Source organism: Gopherus flavomarginatus, chromosome 1, assembly GCF_025201925.1.
Source record: "Gopherus flavomarginatus isolate rGopFla2 chromosome 1, rGopFla2.mat.asm, whole genome shotgun sequence".
Classification (NCBI taxonomy): Eukaryota; Metazoa; Chordata; order Testudines; family Testudinidae; genus Gopherus; species Gopherus flavomarginatus.
Genome location: NC_066617.1, coordinates 321,784,609 through 321,801,354, shown reverse-complemented (window position 1 = coordinate 321,801,354; position 16,746 = coordinate 321,784,609). Strand labels below are relative to the sequence as shown.

Below are 16,746 nucleotides of genomic sequence, written 5' to 3'. Positions count from 1 at the left end.
ACCTAAAAATTGTCATTTGTCTACTGTGATCAGCTCTCTCTGACTCTAAATGCACTGTCTGAAGTCTGTAATCAGCAAACACAGCTAGCTCCCTAGTTGAAGTTACTTCTGTTTAAACTTAGTCTTGTGAAAAGCTAATATAGCAAGGACTATTAACTCTCTTGAGTCCTGCTGTCTTTCTATTTTGGGTCTGCATTGAAAAGCCCCTGGAAGTCTAATATACTAGAATTGTTGCTTTTACTGCATTCTTTACCTGATTAATGTGAATTCTTTTTTTTTTCCTGGCAAATGATATCCCAGCCTTTGGGGGCACTATCTGTCAGCTGCAGAACCTGCCAAGAGTTTTGTATCCAAATGCGTTCCTCCACTGTTTGTAATGTTCAGTTTGCCAGTCCAATGGCTTATTTAAGCCATTGAAATGGATTGGTTTATGACTGTGCTCTGTTTTCTCTCTCAGAACAGCCATATAAATATATTGGAAAAGAGTGATTAGAAATCAGTGGCCAAATCTCTGCATGTTGTTTTTCATGAACATGTTGCTTCTTGTACTGAATTTAATTTGCTGTCTTATTTTCTGGAATTGCTGATTTTCATATCATGTATAGTGTAATTTAAATTCATGTCCTATTTGCTTTTATTTAGGTCTGTCAAATAATTAAAAAATTGCAATTAATCATGAGATTAAAAAATAGTCATCATTAATCAGTTTTAACTACACTGCTAAACAATAAAAGAAAACCAATTTAAATGTATTATAAATATTTTTTATATTTTTCTACATTTTAAGATATATTGATTTCAATTACAACACAGAATACAAAGTGAATACTGCTCACTTTATATTATTTTATTACAAATATTTGCACTGTAAAAAAGATAAATAGAAGAAATAGTATTTTCAATTTACATCATACAAGTACTGTAGTGCAGTCTCTTTATCATGATAGTACAACTTACAAATGTAGAACTGTTTTTTCATAACTGCACTCAAAAACAAAACAGTGTAGTCTCTAAAGTTTTACAAGTCCATTGAGTCCTACTTCTTGCTCAGCCAATTGCTAAGACAAACAAGTTTGTTTACATTGTCCGGGAAATAATGTTGCCTGCTTCTTTTTTACAGTGTCACCTGAAAGGGAGAACAGGTGTTTGCATGGCACTGTTTTAGCGGTCATTGCAAGTTATTTAAGTGCCAGATATGCTAAACATTCATGTGTCACTCCATGCATTGACTTGTAGATTGGACTATTTTTTGTTTACAGTGCAAATATTTGTAATACAAAAATTATATAAAGTGAACACTGTACACTTTATATTCTGTGTTGTGATTGAAATCAATATATTTAAAAATGTTGAAAAACTTCAAAAATATTTATAATACATTTAAATTTGTATTATGATTTAACAGTGCGATTAAAACTGCAATTAATCATGACTTTTTTTTTAATCTTGTTAATTTGTTTTGCATTAAAACTTGAGTTAAATGCAATTAATGGACAGCCCTACTTTTATTCATTTAACTAATTCATTGTTATATCTTAACTTGCTTACTTTCTACCTTTGTACACTAAGTTAAAAAAATATCCATGTCCTCATTGGCTGTTTTCATTTAATAAACTTATATTTAGGTGGTCAGCTATGAGAAACCATAATTTTGTGTTGTATTTAATGTGTGCTTCCTGGTCATATGTTGTGGTGCTGGAGTAGGAAACTGCTTGTTTCAATTAACTATTTCAGCCATGTTTGTCTTATGTATGTGTCTTTTTCCCTATAAATGTTGTTTTTATGATTCCCTGCTAATTGGTCTGATGTTTCCTATCTCTTGATACATAACTTGTTTCCTTTCTTCAGAAATGCATTTTTGTTAATAGTACCATATTTGCATGTTTCAATGAGATAGGACTTCTGTCATGGATCCACAGTGGACCAGATCACAGGCGGTTATTAGCTGGCTCACATTTGATTCCATGATTTTCTCCACAGTTGTGGTCATACCATCTATCCCTCACCCAAGTTTGAACCATGGATTCCTTGCCAAGTTAATTCCTGAGCAGAGCTTTGCCCACTCATTTTACAAAGGTAATATTATCATCATCTCCTAACCTGTTTGGGTGTCCTTATTTAGTGTAATGTAATTAAATAACTAACCGTGATGTAATTCTTGGTAAATAAGCATACGCCTCAGGTTAACTGGAGATCAGACTGTCACCTGATGAGGATACCCTTGAGACAAGTCTTCCTTCCTGGCTACTTTTGGAAATATCTTGTCCACTTTTACTACCATTTGTTCATTTCAGTGACACCTACTAAATTATTTAACAGTAGGTAAACAAAAATAATGTTAAGGTGGAGAGAGCTGAGAAGGAAATTTTGAATGTTTTTGGTTTGGGCTTATTCTTTTTATTCTTGCTGCAACAATACCTCCTTTAGGTATGAAAACAAATCACACCTATTTTAAAAAGATTGCATACAGGGAATAAATTAAATCTTTAGTACTGCTTTTTTAGTGTTCTCTTTCCTCTCACTTCCTACAGATCTTCTCTCTTCCTTTCCTTTTCTTCTTTTTTCTTTCACTTTTTGTTTGTATGTAAACCTTTTATATTGTATATAATGTAAAGTTTTATTTTATATGTTGTTGATTGCTGTACTGTGCTATTCTGGAGAGAGACAGTTTCTGCAGTCACAGCAAATATTTTGTAATACAGGCTGGTTTTTCAGATAGAAAATATGCATATGCATGGACTACATTTTTCAAATGTCAGATCTGCATATGTACAAAGTTAAATAGGTGCATTTGTAGCCAAATGTACATGTGAATTTTCCAACTTGTGTGCAAATGTTACAGTGGAAATGCAGAAAGTGAATAGGTGGAACCATACTTTATCTGCTGATCATGCTCTCTGTGTCACTCAGATAAAAACCCCAAAAGTAAAAAAAGAATAATAAATACAAACAAAAAACTAGTAATTAATTTGGTGACTACTTCTGGTAAAATATGAGGAATAGGATGACTTCCTAAAAGCAACAAAGAATCCTGTGGCACCTTATAGACTAACAGACGTTTTGGAGCATGAGCTTTCGTGGGTGAATACCCACTTCTTCAGATGCATGTATCTGAAGAAGTGGGTATTCACCCACGAAAGCTCATGCTCCAAAACGTCTGTTAGTCTATAAGGTGCCACAGGATTCTTTGCTGCTTTTACAGATCCAGACTAACACGGCTAGATAGATGATAGATAGATGACTTCCTAGTTTACTAAGAATACTTAGCACTTATATGGTGCTTTTCATATTCCAAATGCTTTACAATGTTAAATCCTTCAATCAAGGGTTCTCACAAAGAAAATGTTTGGCCTTGGAGTGTGGTCACCAGTTCTTGCTGGTGGCCACTCTGACAATTTTTCCTAAAATATTTAATTAACTTTAGCAAAAACAAATACGTATGTCCAAATCATTGTTGTTTACTTATGTAGGGTTTTTGTCTGCAGATTCAATAATAAAAATAATGTACAGTAGTCTCTTATTTTTTTACTGGACCAAAACGGAATAGAAACACAAATAAAGTGCTTTGCGTGTTCTTGTCTATTTTGTTGTTTCTTTTGCGCTTTTTTTATATTTAAGACTCGCTAGCTAGTAAGTCTGCTAGGTAGCTGGGAGGCACTGAAAAGACATATTAACAAAAATATAAATTTCACTTTTTACAGCAGAGACTTACTCTGTCCCATCAAGCTGGGGACAAATTAAGCCCTGGATGGGGAGGTGGGTAGCGCAGCAACCGGGCCCAGGGCAATGGATGGGGGACTAGGGAAGGCAGCAAGGGCAATGTCGGGGGGAGTGAGCCTGCTGCTGTGTGCCCGGAGCCCACCACCCCACTGTCTCCAGGAAGGTGAGGAACTCACACCAGCTGTTGGCGGCCCCAGGGGAAGAGCTGCTGCTTTGCGCCCTCCTCAGCCCCCCATCACTGCCCAGGACTCTGTGGTCACAAGAAAAGCCCCTGATGGCCACATGCAGCCACAAGGGCTGCATTTGAAAAATGCTGATCTATTAGATAAAGTTTTATATGTCTCAGTCCCTCATTTATGAACCTTTATACTTTACTGACTTCACTAATTGATTTCAAATTCAAATGTTTCGTACCTGAATTTCAGTATTTCTCCTCCCATAAGATTTCCCCATTATTGCCAAAAAATAAACAAATATATATAAGTACACCAGTTATGTCACAACTAAGAATATTAAATTAGCACACTGACATGACAAAAAGCTCACTGAATGATCCTGAAGTAAAAGATTATAGTAAAAGATTACGTCAGGATCATTCAGTGAGCTTTTTGTCACGTCAGTGTGCTAATTTAATATTCTTAGTGGTGACATAACTGGTGTACTTATCCACCCTTTATAAAAGGAATTTTATGCTGTTAATTCAGAAGTGCTGCAAAATAAAACCTAAAATATAGTTGAATCCTATTTCCTCATTATCTTCTTGTTGCACATTTATAGCACCTTTTTATATAGCAGGCATTAGGATATTTCATTTTTAGCCACATCTGCTTGCATATTAAAACATACAGAGCAATCCAGAGACAATGTTAAAATTTTGTTTTATTAAATTTTATGCAATAAGGAGGATATATAAACAAGATTAATATTGTTTGTACAAAATATGGCACTTGAAATAAAGACAGGTAGCAAACAGAGAAAAGATTAGTTTTGCCATTTATATGCAGTATGGTTCTTGAGATAAAATATAAGAAACAAAGGTGTATTAAAAAAAAGAGTAAAGTATAGATTTTTAAAATAGAGCAGATGGGTAGACATACAGAGGACATCAAAGAGGAGGCTGTTTTTATATCCGTCATGTCTCCTCTACCGTATATTACAATAACAATTTTGCCTTCAGAAATGAGTACTAAGTTTGTCTTACTAGTTAAAGTCATATATTTATTGAGCATATATATTGTATTAACCAGGCCTTACACTGAGTATATTAAGAGTTTTTGTTCTTTGCCAGTGTCATGGTATAATCCCCCACTCTGAACCTTAGCGTCCAAAAGATGGGGTACCAGCATGAATTCCTCTAAGCTCAATTAGCAGCTTAGTAATTGTAGCACTGCCACCAACCAGGAATTCCAGTGCCTGCTACACTCCGGTCCCCCCCCCAAAAACCTTGCCCGGGGACCCCCAAGACCCAGTCCCTCTGGATCTTAACACAAGGAAAGTAAACCCTTTCCCTCACTGTTGCCTCTCCCAGCCCTCCCCTCCCTGGGTTACCCTGGAAGATCACTGTGATTCAAACTCCTTGAATCTTAAAACAGAGAGGAAAATCCACCTTCCCCCCCCTCCGCCTCTCTCCCCGTCCCAGACTCTCTCTGAGAGAGAAAGTAATCCTTTCTCTCCCCCTTCCCTCCTTTCTCCCCACCAATTCCCTGGTGGATCCAGACCCAGTCCCCTGGGGTCTCTCACCAGAATAAAAAAACAATCAGATTCTTAAACAAGAAAAGCTTTTAATTAAAGAAAGAAAAACAGTAAAAATTATCTTTGTAAATTTAAGATGGAATATGTTACAGGGTCTTTCAGCTATAGACACTGGGAATACTCTCCCAGCCTAAGTACACAAGTACAAATTAAAATCCTTCCAGCCAAATACACATTTGAACTCTTTCCAGCCAAATACACATTTGCAAATAAAGAAAACAAACATAAGCCTAACTCGCCTTATCTACGTAGTACTCACTATTCTGAGCACATAAGAGCCTGTATCAGAGAGATTGGAGAGAAACCTGGTTGCACGTCTGGTCACTCTCAGAACCCAGAGAGAACAACAACCAAAAACTAACAGCACACACACAAACTTCCCTCCCTCAAGATTTGAAAGTATCCTGTCCCCTGATTGGTCCTCTGGTCAGGTGACAGCCAGGCTCACTGAATTTGTTAACCCTTTAAGTCAAAAGAGACATGAAGCACTTCTGTTCTATTAACTCTTACTTATCTGTTTATGACAGCCAGCCTATTGTGATAATTGTGTTGAAAGTTTGGTGAGATATTAGTAGCATGTTTTATCACTATTGTTGGAATTATGTAAGGGCTCTTCGGGGATGGAACATTAGTAATTCAGGAAGAAGCACTGGCTGCTTATAAGCAATCCACCTGTAGTATTGTTATAACCACTAAACTTCCATCCATTCACTAAACAAGACTAACTGAGACTTGGATGATAGTACACTTTTGACTTTGCTCCCACACTTTGATCTTTCGCCCTCTGTATTGGCACATCAGTTCACTCTTGCATAATAAATTATCTATTAAAAACTACAAGATAATTTGGTAGGCAGAATCTAATTACTCAAGTTTTGTATATAGTTGTATTTAGCCAGAAAACAGATGGGGAAAATTGAGTTATTTAAATATATGGGTTCCTTTAAGCTTAATATGGGTATTTTTCTTAGGTTGTGTTTTTTGATATGTATATGTATTTTCTTTAGTTAAACATATTTGAGTAGTTGAGAGACTCTAGTGGTGTCAAGCATTTTCCTATATGCAGCTGGAAGATGTCTCAAGTGGATATCTATAGCCAGTGTCGGATGTAACTTCCAAGAATTTTCTTCATCATTGTACTTGGCAGTGAGCTTTGCTTTGAATGCTCTTAGCATGCAAAGCTGTTCTGTATCTCTCTAATGATGATCATAGAATATCAGGGTTGGAAGAGACCTCAGGAGGTCATCTTGTCCAACCCCCTCCTCAAAGCAGGACCAATCCCCAACTAAATCATCCACGCCAATGTCAAATAGAGGGGAATGATCACATCCCTCAATCTGTTGGCAGTGCCACAACTTATACAGCCCAAAATGCCATTAGCCTTCTTGATGATAGTATCAGTGTGGCTCGCCCCAATGGTAGTATTTAATTAAAGGTACACTTTGTCGGCGAATTTGCACTGTCATCCCCTCTGCTGTAACTGATCTGTGGATAATACAGGGATTATTTCAGTTTTCACTGTGGTTAATTCAACATTTCTTCATAAATTCTAAATTATCTTAATGATAAGACAGGAAGCATTTAAGAAGAAGAGGAAAAAATAAAAACAAGACCCTCATGGGTACCATATGGGGTAATAAGAAATTATGCCATCAGAATAACGATACAATTAAAGTTGTATTGTCTTTAAGCAGAAAGACACATCACATATTTATCTTTACAATGGAAAGTCATATAGTATCTTAAATATCTTTTGCAAATATTTATATGGGGATACCCTGGGTAAAGCATAACAGGACACAGAGTATGGCCACACTTCTGGAGACTTAAAAACCTTTCTCATTCTTTTGGAGAAACAGCAGTAGCTTTCACTGCTCCTCCCTGGAATTCAAATCTAGATCAGACACTAATTTTCACTGAACCTGTGATGGGTCCACAGTTCCTGCCACCAATCTGTGCAGCAACCTTGCCTTAGAGTCAGCTGAGGCGTGTGACCTCTATGACGTAGGAGTGTCCTACAGATTCCACTGAGGCCACTGGTAAGGATAGGGCATTGGTGGCCTGGAGGCACTGGAGCAAGATCCTACAGTTGCAACGTGAAATAAGTGTGATCCTTGTGCCTGCAATGCTCCATAAATGGTCCTTAGTGTGGGTTGGGTGATGGAGAGCAAAAGGAGGAAGATTCCAACCTCGATGCCGAGGAGCCTTGGCATTCCAGGGATAAAGGTGGAGCAAGTCCTGGAGGAGTGAGTAATCAGTTTGGCTTGTCCATCACCCAGAATGAGGCAGGGACCAGCAACAGTTATGGAAGCGGTACTGCCAGCACCAAGTACACTGGCTCTGGGAGCAGTGTCAACCCTGAAGTCATCATTGGTACCAAAGTGGCTGACTGTGCCAAAGTACAGGGCTGTGAAGGCCGACATGATAACATCTGTGGTATCGACTGCAATGGTGCCAAGGAATTTCACGTTGCTGAGTTCCCTTGCACTGAGCTCAGGACTATCCCTCCTTCCACGGGACTGTGGAAAAGGAACATCAGGATGTGGTGCTGACACACAAGGGTTCAATGACCTGTTCGTCTAATGGGGCTATAAACAACACAGCCCTGGCAAAGTCCTGCACCACAGGAGAAGTTGGGATGGAAGAGCAGAGGTGATCTGTAGCTGCCTGGTATGCCACCAGTGTGGAAACCGTTAGTGCTGGCATTACTATTGTCAGTAGCAGACTCAATGGATACCCCATGACCAGAATTGAGGGTACAGGGTCTCTAACCTCCCTACTCAGTACTTGGGATTGGTTAGATGTACGTGCACCATACTGTGCACCAGCACTATCCCTGTGCCGATCCACCTTCCGCAGGAAGTGTGTGGAAGAGTTCCCATGAGACATGGAGTGATCTCGGTTGATCTTATGCAACCAATGGGAAACAGCTCCTCCATCTCTTCGTAGAAGCACCTGCTCCTGTGCGTGAAGAGGCAGCAGTCTTGGAACCCAAGGGTGACCTCCTATCTGACAAGGACCTTCTGCTGAAGCAGACCATATGTCCTGTTTGAGCAAGAGCTGCTTTAGGTGAAGCTTAAGTCAGTTTCATGAACTATCCGCCACAGATCTCAGAGGGGTAGCCGTGTTAGTCTCTGTAAGCAAAAACAACGAGGAATCCTTGTGGCTCCTTAGAGACTTAGAAATTTATTTGGGCATAAGCTTTCCTGGGCTATAAACCACTTCATCAGATGCATGGAGTGGAAAATACAGTAAGCAAGTATAAAAATACAGCACATGAAAAGATAGGAGTTGATTTACCAAGTGGGGAGTCAGTGCTAATGAGGCCAATTCAGTTAGGGTGGATGTGGCCCGTTCCCAACAGCTGACAAGAAGGTGTGAGTATCAACAGAGGGGAAATTATTTTTTGGAGTGACCCAGCCATTCCCAGTCTGCGGTGTGATACACTGGGGGTAATGGGAGAGAAGGGTAGTCTGTATTTGGTGGTTAACACATCAACCACCATTATCTTGCCAATTCTTATTGAGATGGTGAATGTTCCGTGCTCCTGGTGATTATCATATTATAATCCTCAGTACCCTGCTCGATGTATGTAGAAAAGCAACATTTTCAGTGACTGAGAGAGGCAGCCAGATTGCAGCCAGCAATATATCAGCATCATTCGTGGGTGTCATCTTTTGTATGGGTTCCTTGCAGGATGATGATGTCAATTATGTTGTCCTGCATAATGTGAACTAGGACGTCACTTTTAGGTCAGTACATACATTCAGCCTTGGCAAATTCAGAGTGCTGAGCCTAGGAGTCTCTTAAAGTGGCTCAAGAAGGCGTCACTATTTCCACTGTTGTACAGTCTGGGACTTCACTGGGTGATGATCAGATGATGATGTTTAGTTTTCCCTTAGCATGTAACTTTTCGATAAGGTAAAGGCACAAGAAGTGCTTCAGGTTTATTGTGGGCCATGGCCACTGCCCCACAAGATAGAACTTTTTGGATTGACAGCAGCTCCCAAGGTATTCACCAAGTGCATGTCTAGGATTGCAGCTCATCTACATTGTTAGATGCTGCCAGTGTGTTTGTATCTGGGCAACTGACTCAAAAGATCTTACAGCATAGTAATTCACTTCAGACATACGAGTTCCCCTATTCATACCTCTTAATCTGCAAGTAAGCAAAGAAACCTATCTTGACCTCAACTTTGGTTCTCATCTTCATAGGGACCACCCTAGAACCTAACAATGCTCTGTCCTAATTCAAGTCAGGTTCTGAGAGCTCATCCCAGTGGTCCAAGCTAAAAGACCCAGTGACATTGTATCTGAGAGCAATAGGCCTGATAGTGGTCTGTACCTTTTATCACCATCTTTGCAAGTTAGTGGGAGCGACCCTTGTGCATCTGGTACAAAAAACAAAGGTTCTCATCGCAGATATGGTAACGTTACCTTTTTAGCAGCTGGAAGACTTTATGCTGTGGTTGACTTTGACTGAGAATATCTTGTAGTGGATGTCCTCTCAGCTGGTTCCTCAAGTGGTGATAGGTATATATCTTCTCATCTAAATTGGGATGCAAATTTAGACTGTAATTGCCTCTGATTTTTGGAAGCTTCAGGAATTAGATCTCTGCATATAACTTGCTAGAATTCAGGGCCATAACTTCCTCCTCCAGATCAGAGAGTAACCAGCACAGATTCTCAGACAGTGTGCGTATCATGTATCACTTTAATAGAATAGGGAGAAAAGGGAGAGGTTGGGCGCTTCAGTGGTGTCAGAAGAAAATTAGTCTTCTATGTGGAGAAAAGTGGCCTCCCTCCCCAAAACATAGCCAAAATCCTGAGCTGGAAAGATGATAAGCTTTCACTTAGATCTTCAGTGGCATGTTTGTTAGTTGCAAGGTGGGCCATTTGGACATGGCCACATTTTCTACAAGTCAGAACAGGTGTTCCACATTTTTCATGAGAACTGATAAGGTTTCACAGTATATCAAATGCATCTATTTTATGCTATGAAAAAGGGCTCCTTTATGCTTTTTTTCCCCCCTCTGTTTTCTTTCCTCCCCAGAATACTTAGGAAATGTTTAGCAGGACAGACTCAGAATGATTTTTAGTCAAGCTGGCATGATTTTCAGAGTTGCTGGTTTCTGTTCAAAGATCATCCATTCACTCTTTCCTGTGTCAAGATTTGCTGTCAGTAGAAAAACATCCAGATCTCAGGTTCCTTAACCCGACAGTATGGCTGCTGGGTTTCTAGGACAAGACATTTTATGATTACCTGAGTAGATCCAGGCAGTCCAGACAGCCATGTGCTTGGAAGTGTTATGCTACTAAATAGCATTGATCTGAAAGGTTTTCTCCAGATAGTTTCTGTCCAGATCTAATTAACATAGGTTTCCCCTATCTCTGGTGTAACCAAAGTTATCCCTGGCTACTCTAAAGATTACTTAGCTGATATTTTTGCCTACTATGTCCTTGTGAAAGAGAACCATAGTGTCTGGCATCCTGAGAAGGGAAAAGATAAAGAGCTTAACAATTTGTTGTTATCTCTCATCTTCTAGCCAATAACCTTTGGGACTAGAATTTGATGTTGAATAAAATCATGGATAGGCCTTTTGAACCCAGGTGGTGGTGGTCTTTGTACCACTTAATGGACACTACCTCACACACAAGGGTCTTGGAGTTGCAGATACCATTGGCTAACCACCTTATACAACATTTCACAAAGACAAGTGGTACATAAATCTCTATCCAATTTTTTTGCCAAAAAATGAATCAGATTTTCATGTATTTCTTAGACAGAACTAAATATCGTAGAAAGTTCAGCAGACTACTTGTCTTTGCAGAAATATCTGTAACTCAAGTCATTGTGGTCCAAAGGCTAAATGGATAATACTTATGCATCCAGTAAAGCTACAGAATTGCTGTCCCTGTACCGAATGTCTCATGACTCACTCAACCAGAGAAGTGTCAGCTTCAGCAGTAGATCCACAACATACTTCTGTTTCAAATCTCTAGACTCATCATGTGGAGATTGGTTCACACAGTCGCAAATCTCTGTTATCTCAACATTGCATGAAGGCTGTTCTTCAGAAACTGTTTAACTTGCAAAGTTTCCTAGCCCAGCTCTTCAGAAACTGTTTAACTTGCAGGGTTTCACAGCTCTTCAAGGAGGTCAGTGTTACAACTAGCCTCCTACACCAAAGGTTCGTGGAGACAATGTCATTGTCCACATAATTGAGAACCATTCCCTGGATTCCTCCCTATTTCGCTTATCTTACTTCCCCCGCCAAAATTCCCTAATTGATCTGCAAAATTATTTCCACATCATACAAGTATTTTTTTAATTTGCATGTCAGCTACTATATAAACCTACAAAAGCAAGGGAAATAGAGTTCACAATAAATGTATACTGTCATTTGTCCTTAACTTGTATTCATGTAGGTTTTTAATACAAACAAAACATGTTTCAATACTCTTTTTTCCTCTATTTACTGGAATTTCTACAACTGAAATATAGTATTCCCTTGTGTATTCAGTTTTCCTATATCTTGCAGTTATTGTTACTTGTCCATTGACCTGTAGACTTTGAATAATTTTGAAACCTTTTGCTGTTTAATTTGGCAACCAGCAGTAGGTGCTTACAACTGGTGTATAGATGTGTTAGCAGATGCTGTTGGTGGAAAAGGCTTGGCAGCACTAATGCAGAGAATGTGGGGGAAAGGCTGAGGGAGGAAATGAGATAGTAAAAAACATGCTTTCCAGTAGCTGTTAACAACTGGAAAATACCCCCATTATCTGTGTTTTAATAACCACATTGTTTGACTTTTATATTGTTTCTTAAATTTTGTTATTTTTATGATGTTTTAAGTGATTGTCCACTGTTCTAAGTGCCATGAGAGCAGATACTTGAAAATATTATTTAGTGAATATTTGGTAAAGACAAGAAAGTTCCCTTGAACACCGCCTTTATTGTTTGCAACTCATGTATATTTCTTTGAAATTATTCCACACTGCAGAGAAGAGTCAAGTTTTGGGTTTTTTGATTATATAAACTGAGGACCTCATCTACAGTGGGCTAGGAGCTGTGTTACGCAGAAATGGCTTGGTTAATACAGTTCTTAGCTCAGGATATATGGGGCCTCGTTTCCTGTCTTCATTAGTCTAGAAAGGATTATGAAAAACCAAGCACTCAACCTGTAGAGGAGGCAGAAGAAATCATAGAATATCAGGATTGGAAGGGACATCGGGAGGTCATCTAGTCCAACCGTCTCCCAAAGCGGGACCAATCCCCAGACAAATTTTGATGCCAGTTCCCTAAATGACCCCCTCAAGGATTGTACTCACAACCCTGGGTTTAGCAGGCCAATGCTCAAACTGCTGAGCTAATCCTCCTCCATATAAAAGTAGTCAAGTAAATCAAGTGGGCTCTTCCTTTCCTCTTTCCTTTCCCTACTGTCCTTCAGTTAGCAAAGGAAAAAAAATCTTTAAATAGGCCCAGCAGCAAATGAGATTTCATTAGAGTGAAAAGCAAAATGAGTTGAATAGCAGTGCCCAGAAAGCAAAGTGAGAGCGCGAGCGAGCACTGTCTCAATAAATGTAGCTAATGAATGATCATGTCTAATAAGTAACGCATGTGCAAATAGTCATGCTAAATTCACATGGGAAGCCTAGTTGCCAGTGACAGGATCAGTGCAGGCTGATCAGCTGGTGCAGCAACTTGCTCAGGCTAAGACCAGAGCCAAACAGCAAGGATTTCTCACCACTCCCCATTGTAACTTCTGCCTGTGATACAAAATGAAGTTTCCAGTGCCGGGAACTGAGATAAATAAGAGTGGACTTGGAGTAGTTTGTCAGGCTAGATCAAAACTCTGTTAGACATTTGTTCCATTGTCATTTTCTGTTACTGTTGTGTTCACTTGCTTTGCATGTTTCTGTCACAACTCCATTTGTTGTTGTTGTTATCCCTTTGTACGTTTCTTGTAATTTTGAGTCATTTACTTGTGTCGTTTGTCGGTTAAGAACCAAGTAGGTAGGTGTGGTTATTCTATGGTGGTCTTGCTTCTTCCACAGATACAGAAAAGTACCTGGTACTTGACAATGGAAAGGGATTTGTTTTAGAGTTCTTTCCTTGTGACAAGCAGGCCAGGAACCATTCATTGACGGTGCTCTCTATATGGGGATAGAAGGGCTAATAGAAAAAAATGTCAGTGTTGCTTTTAATTATGCTAGAGAGGCAACAACTCTCCTGTTAAGGTTGCCTAACACGTTCCATTATTTAAAAAAAAAGTTGAAACTTTTTTTTTTCTGGCATCTCCATGGTTTGCCACAGGACTTTGACATATGGTATCGGGATAGTTGTGGGATTGGGGTATGGCTGGCTCATGAACCACTGGCTCGGGGAGTCTAGCCTTCCACCCAAGGCCTTACCCCTTCTGCGCCTGCTGCCCGCCGGAGCCCAGAGAGGCCCCTCCCCACAGCTGCCAGTCCCTGCCCTAGGCTAGTGCCTCCTGCCCACTGGAAGGGCGGGTGGCGCAGCCCCAGCCTGAGCCAGGATCACCGCACAGCGACAGTGTGAGCCTGAGGGTGGAGCACTGGTGGGGCCACGCCTGGCTGTTTGGGGAGGCACAGCCTCCCCTAGCCTATGATACCTGCTGCCCAAGGTTCGAGGAGTCACATTTGGTAGCTTCATGAACAGTGATTTTGATTTGGCCATACTATAAGCAGTTGAAAATTATTCCTTTCAGATATTTGACTTTTGCAAATTTTCAGTTTTATTTTGTATGTAATAAAGATACAGAATAAATGTGGCAAAGAAATACAAAATGAGTTCTTATAATATACACAAATGGTAAATTCAGGGGTCAGCAACCTCTGGCACACGGCTTGCCAGGGTAAGCACCCTGGCGGGTGGTCCAGTTTGTGTACCTGCCATGTTGGCAGGTTCGGCTGATTGTAGGTCCCACTGGCCGCGGTTCACTGTCTTAGGCCAAAGGGGGCTGCGTGAAGCAGCCCGGGCCGAGGGTTATGCTGGCCACGGCTTCCCACCTTCTCCATTGGCCTGGAGCGGTGAACCGTGGCCAGTGGCTGCAGGTAAACAAACTGGCCAAGCCCGCCAGGGTGCTTACCCTGGTGAGCCGTGTGCCAGAGGTTGCCGACTCCTGGATTAATTACTTAGCATTGGGAAGCTTGGGGTAAAGATAAAAGCAGACTGTCTTTTTAATGTCAATTTGTTGGAATAGCAAAACCTTATATATTTACCTACATTAATATAATTTTCGTGCCTGTGATAATAGGAAGCCTATATATTTGTTTCCTACTATTTAGATAACTTAATAGGCAAAAAAAATGGCAATGCACTTCATAAATCACAGTAAAACAAGATATTTTAGGGAAGGAATGTGACAGATGAGGTCACCACATAGACATCATGTCATTTACTTAACTTAAGCCCATATTTTTTCCATAATGTAGTAGATGAACTCATTACTTACAATGAAAAACAGTAAGAAAGAGGCATCTGGTATCCAACTGCCGACTTCTGACAGGGTTAAGATCACTAGGTCTAGTAATGTTCCTGCTTTGTCTACTGACACGGCCTAATGCTACAGAAAACTGATGAGGGTTGTTGAAAATTTACAAGCTGGCTGTCAGAATGTTATAACAATAGACAGATGTAATCAGTTATATTTTTGCTGCTGTTCATGTTTAACTTCTCATTTAGCTAAGGTGGGTTAAGTACTCAAGATTCTTCTGTTCTGAGAGCACCCACTCTATAAATTTAAGGGGATTGGCTAAATATAATTTGACTGCATGTGTGAAAAGATATACTCTTTGTTCCAATCCCGCAGTCCATAGAAGACAAAAGTATTATGAAATAAAATCAATGCGAATATAATAAAGCTTTGACATGCAGTGCTATAGCTAAATCAATTGGTTTCTTTGGTCCTGTGTATAAATTGTAATTCATCTTAAAAACTTTCTAATAGGGCTGTCAAGCAATAAAAAAAAAATTAATCATGATAAAAAAAATAATAGTGATCGTGCAATTAATTGTGCTATTAAACAATGACAGAATACCATTTATTTAAATATTTTGGATGTTTTCTATATTTTCAAATATATTCATTTCAGTTACAACACAGAATACAAAGTGTACAGTGCTCACTTTATATTTATTTTTATTACAAATGTTTGCACTGTAAAACACAAGAAATAGTATTTTTCAATTACAAGTACTGTATTGCAATTTCTTTATTATGAAAGTTGAACTTAAAAATGTGGAATAATGTACAAAAAGTAACTGTAGTCAAAAATAAAACAATGTCAAACTTTAGAGCCAGAAGTCCACTCAGTCCTACTTCTTGTTCAGCTAATCGCTCAGACAAACAAGTTTGTTTACATTTATGGGAGATAATGGTGCCCATTTCTTGTTTACACCATGTGACTGTGAGAACAGGTGTTCACATGGCATTGTTGTATCTGGTTTTTCAAGATATTTATGTGCCAGATGCACTAAAGATTCATATATCCCTTCATCCTTCAGCCATCTTCCCAGAGTACATACATCCATTCAGGGATTAGCACCACCATGTTGCGAGACTGACGCTTGACAAAATTACCAGACTTAATGACAGACATTGGCAGAGGCAGGGCAGGAGGGGGCTCCAGCCTGACGGCAGGGGATTGGGGTGAGAGAGAGGGTACAGGCTCTGGGCTGGGGGTGTGGGTTCTGGGTTGGGGCCAGAAATGAGGTGTTGGTGGTGCAGGAGGGGGATCCGGGCTGGGGTGGGTGTGTGTGTGTGCAGGCTCCTGCTGGCAATGCAGGCTCTGGGGTGGGGCTGGGACCAAGAGGTTGGGGTTTAGAAGGAGGATCAGGGCTGGGGCAGAGGAGTGGGGCACGGGGGTGTGTGTGTGCAGGCTCCGTACAGTACTTACCAAAAGCAGCTCCAGGAAGCAGTAGCATGTCCCCCCTCCGGCTCCTATGCACAGGCACAGCTAGTGCTGCCCCTGCAGTTCCCATTGACTGTGGTTCCCAGCCAATGGGCTGGGAGCTGCAGATTCAGTGCTTGTAGGGGAGTGGGGATGGAGGCAGCATGCAGAGCTGCCTGGCTGTGCCTCCACCAGCAACAGCAAGGGCAGGGAGCCGCTTGCAGGGAGCTGACCATGCGTGCCCCCCCCACAGATCTCAATTTTTTTATTGTGGACACTTGTGTCAGTGTACAGACACATTGCTGACCCCTGCATCAGTGCTGATGATGGGTTCTGCTCGACAGTGATCTAAAGCAG

At 40.3% G+C, this 16,746-nt stretch overlaps 1 protein-coding gene across 10 annotated transcripts in view; it reads left to right on the top strand.

The window, feature by feature from the left end:
• The window catches only part of NBEA (neurobeachin), an 881,590-nt gene that overhangs the window by 361,429 nt on the left and 503,415 nt on the right, over positions 1-16,746 (top strand). For 7 of the 10 annotated variants that reach the window (XM_050937106.1, XM_050937099.1, XM_050937098.1 and 4 more), the window contains one exon: positions 1,981-2,076. The exons of the other annotated variants lie outside the window; for them this stretch is intronic. In XM_050937106.1, the coding sequence (XP_050793063.1) occupies positions 1,981-2,076 (96 nt within the window). The remainder of the gene's footprint in view (positions 1-1,980; positions 2,077-16,746) is intronic. 10 annotated transcript variants of the gene reach the window in all.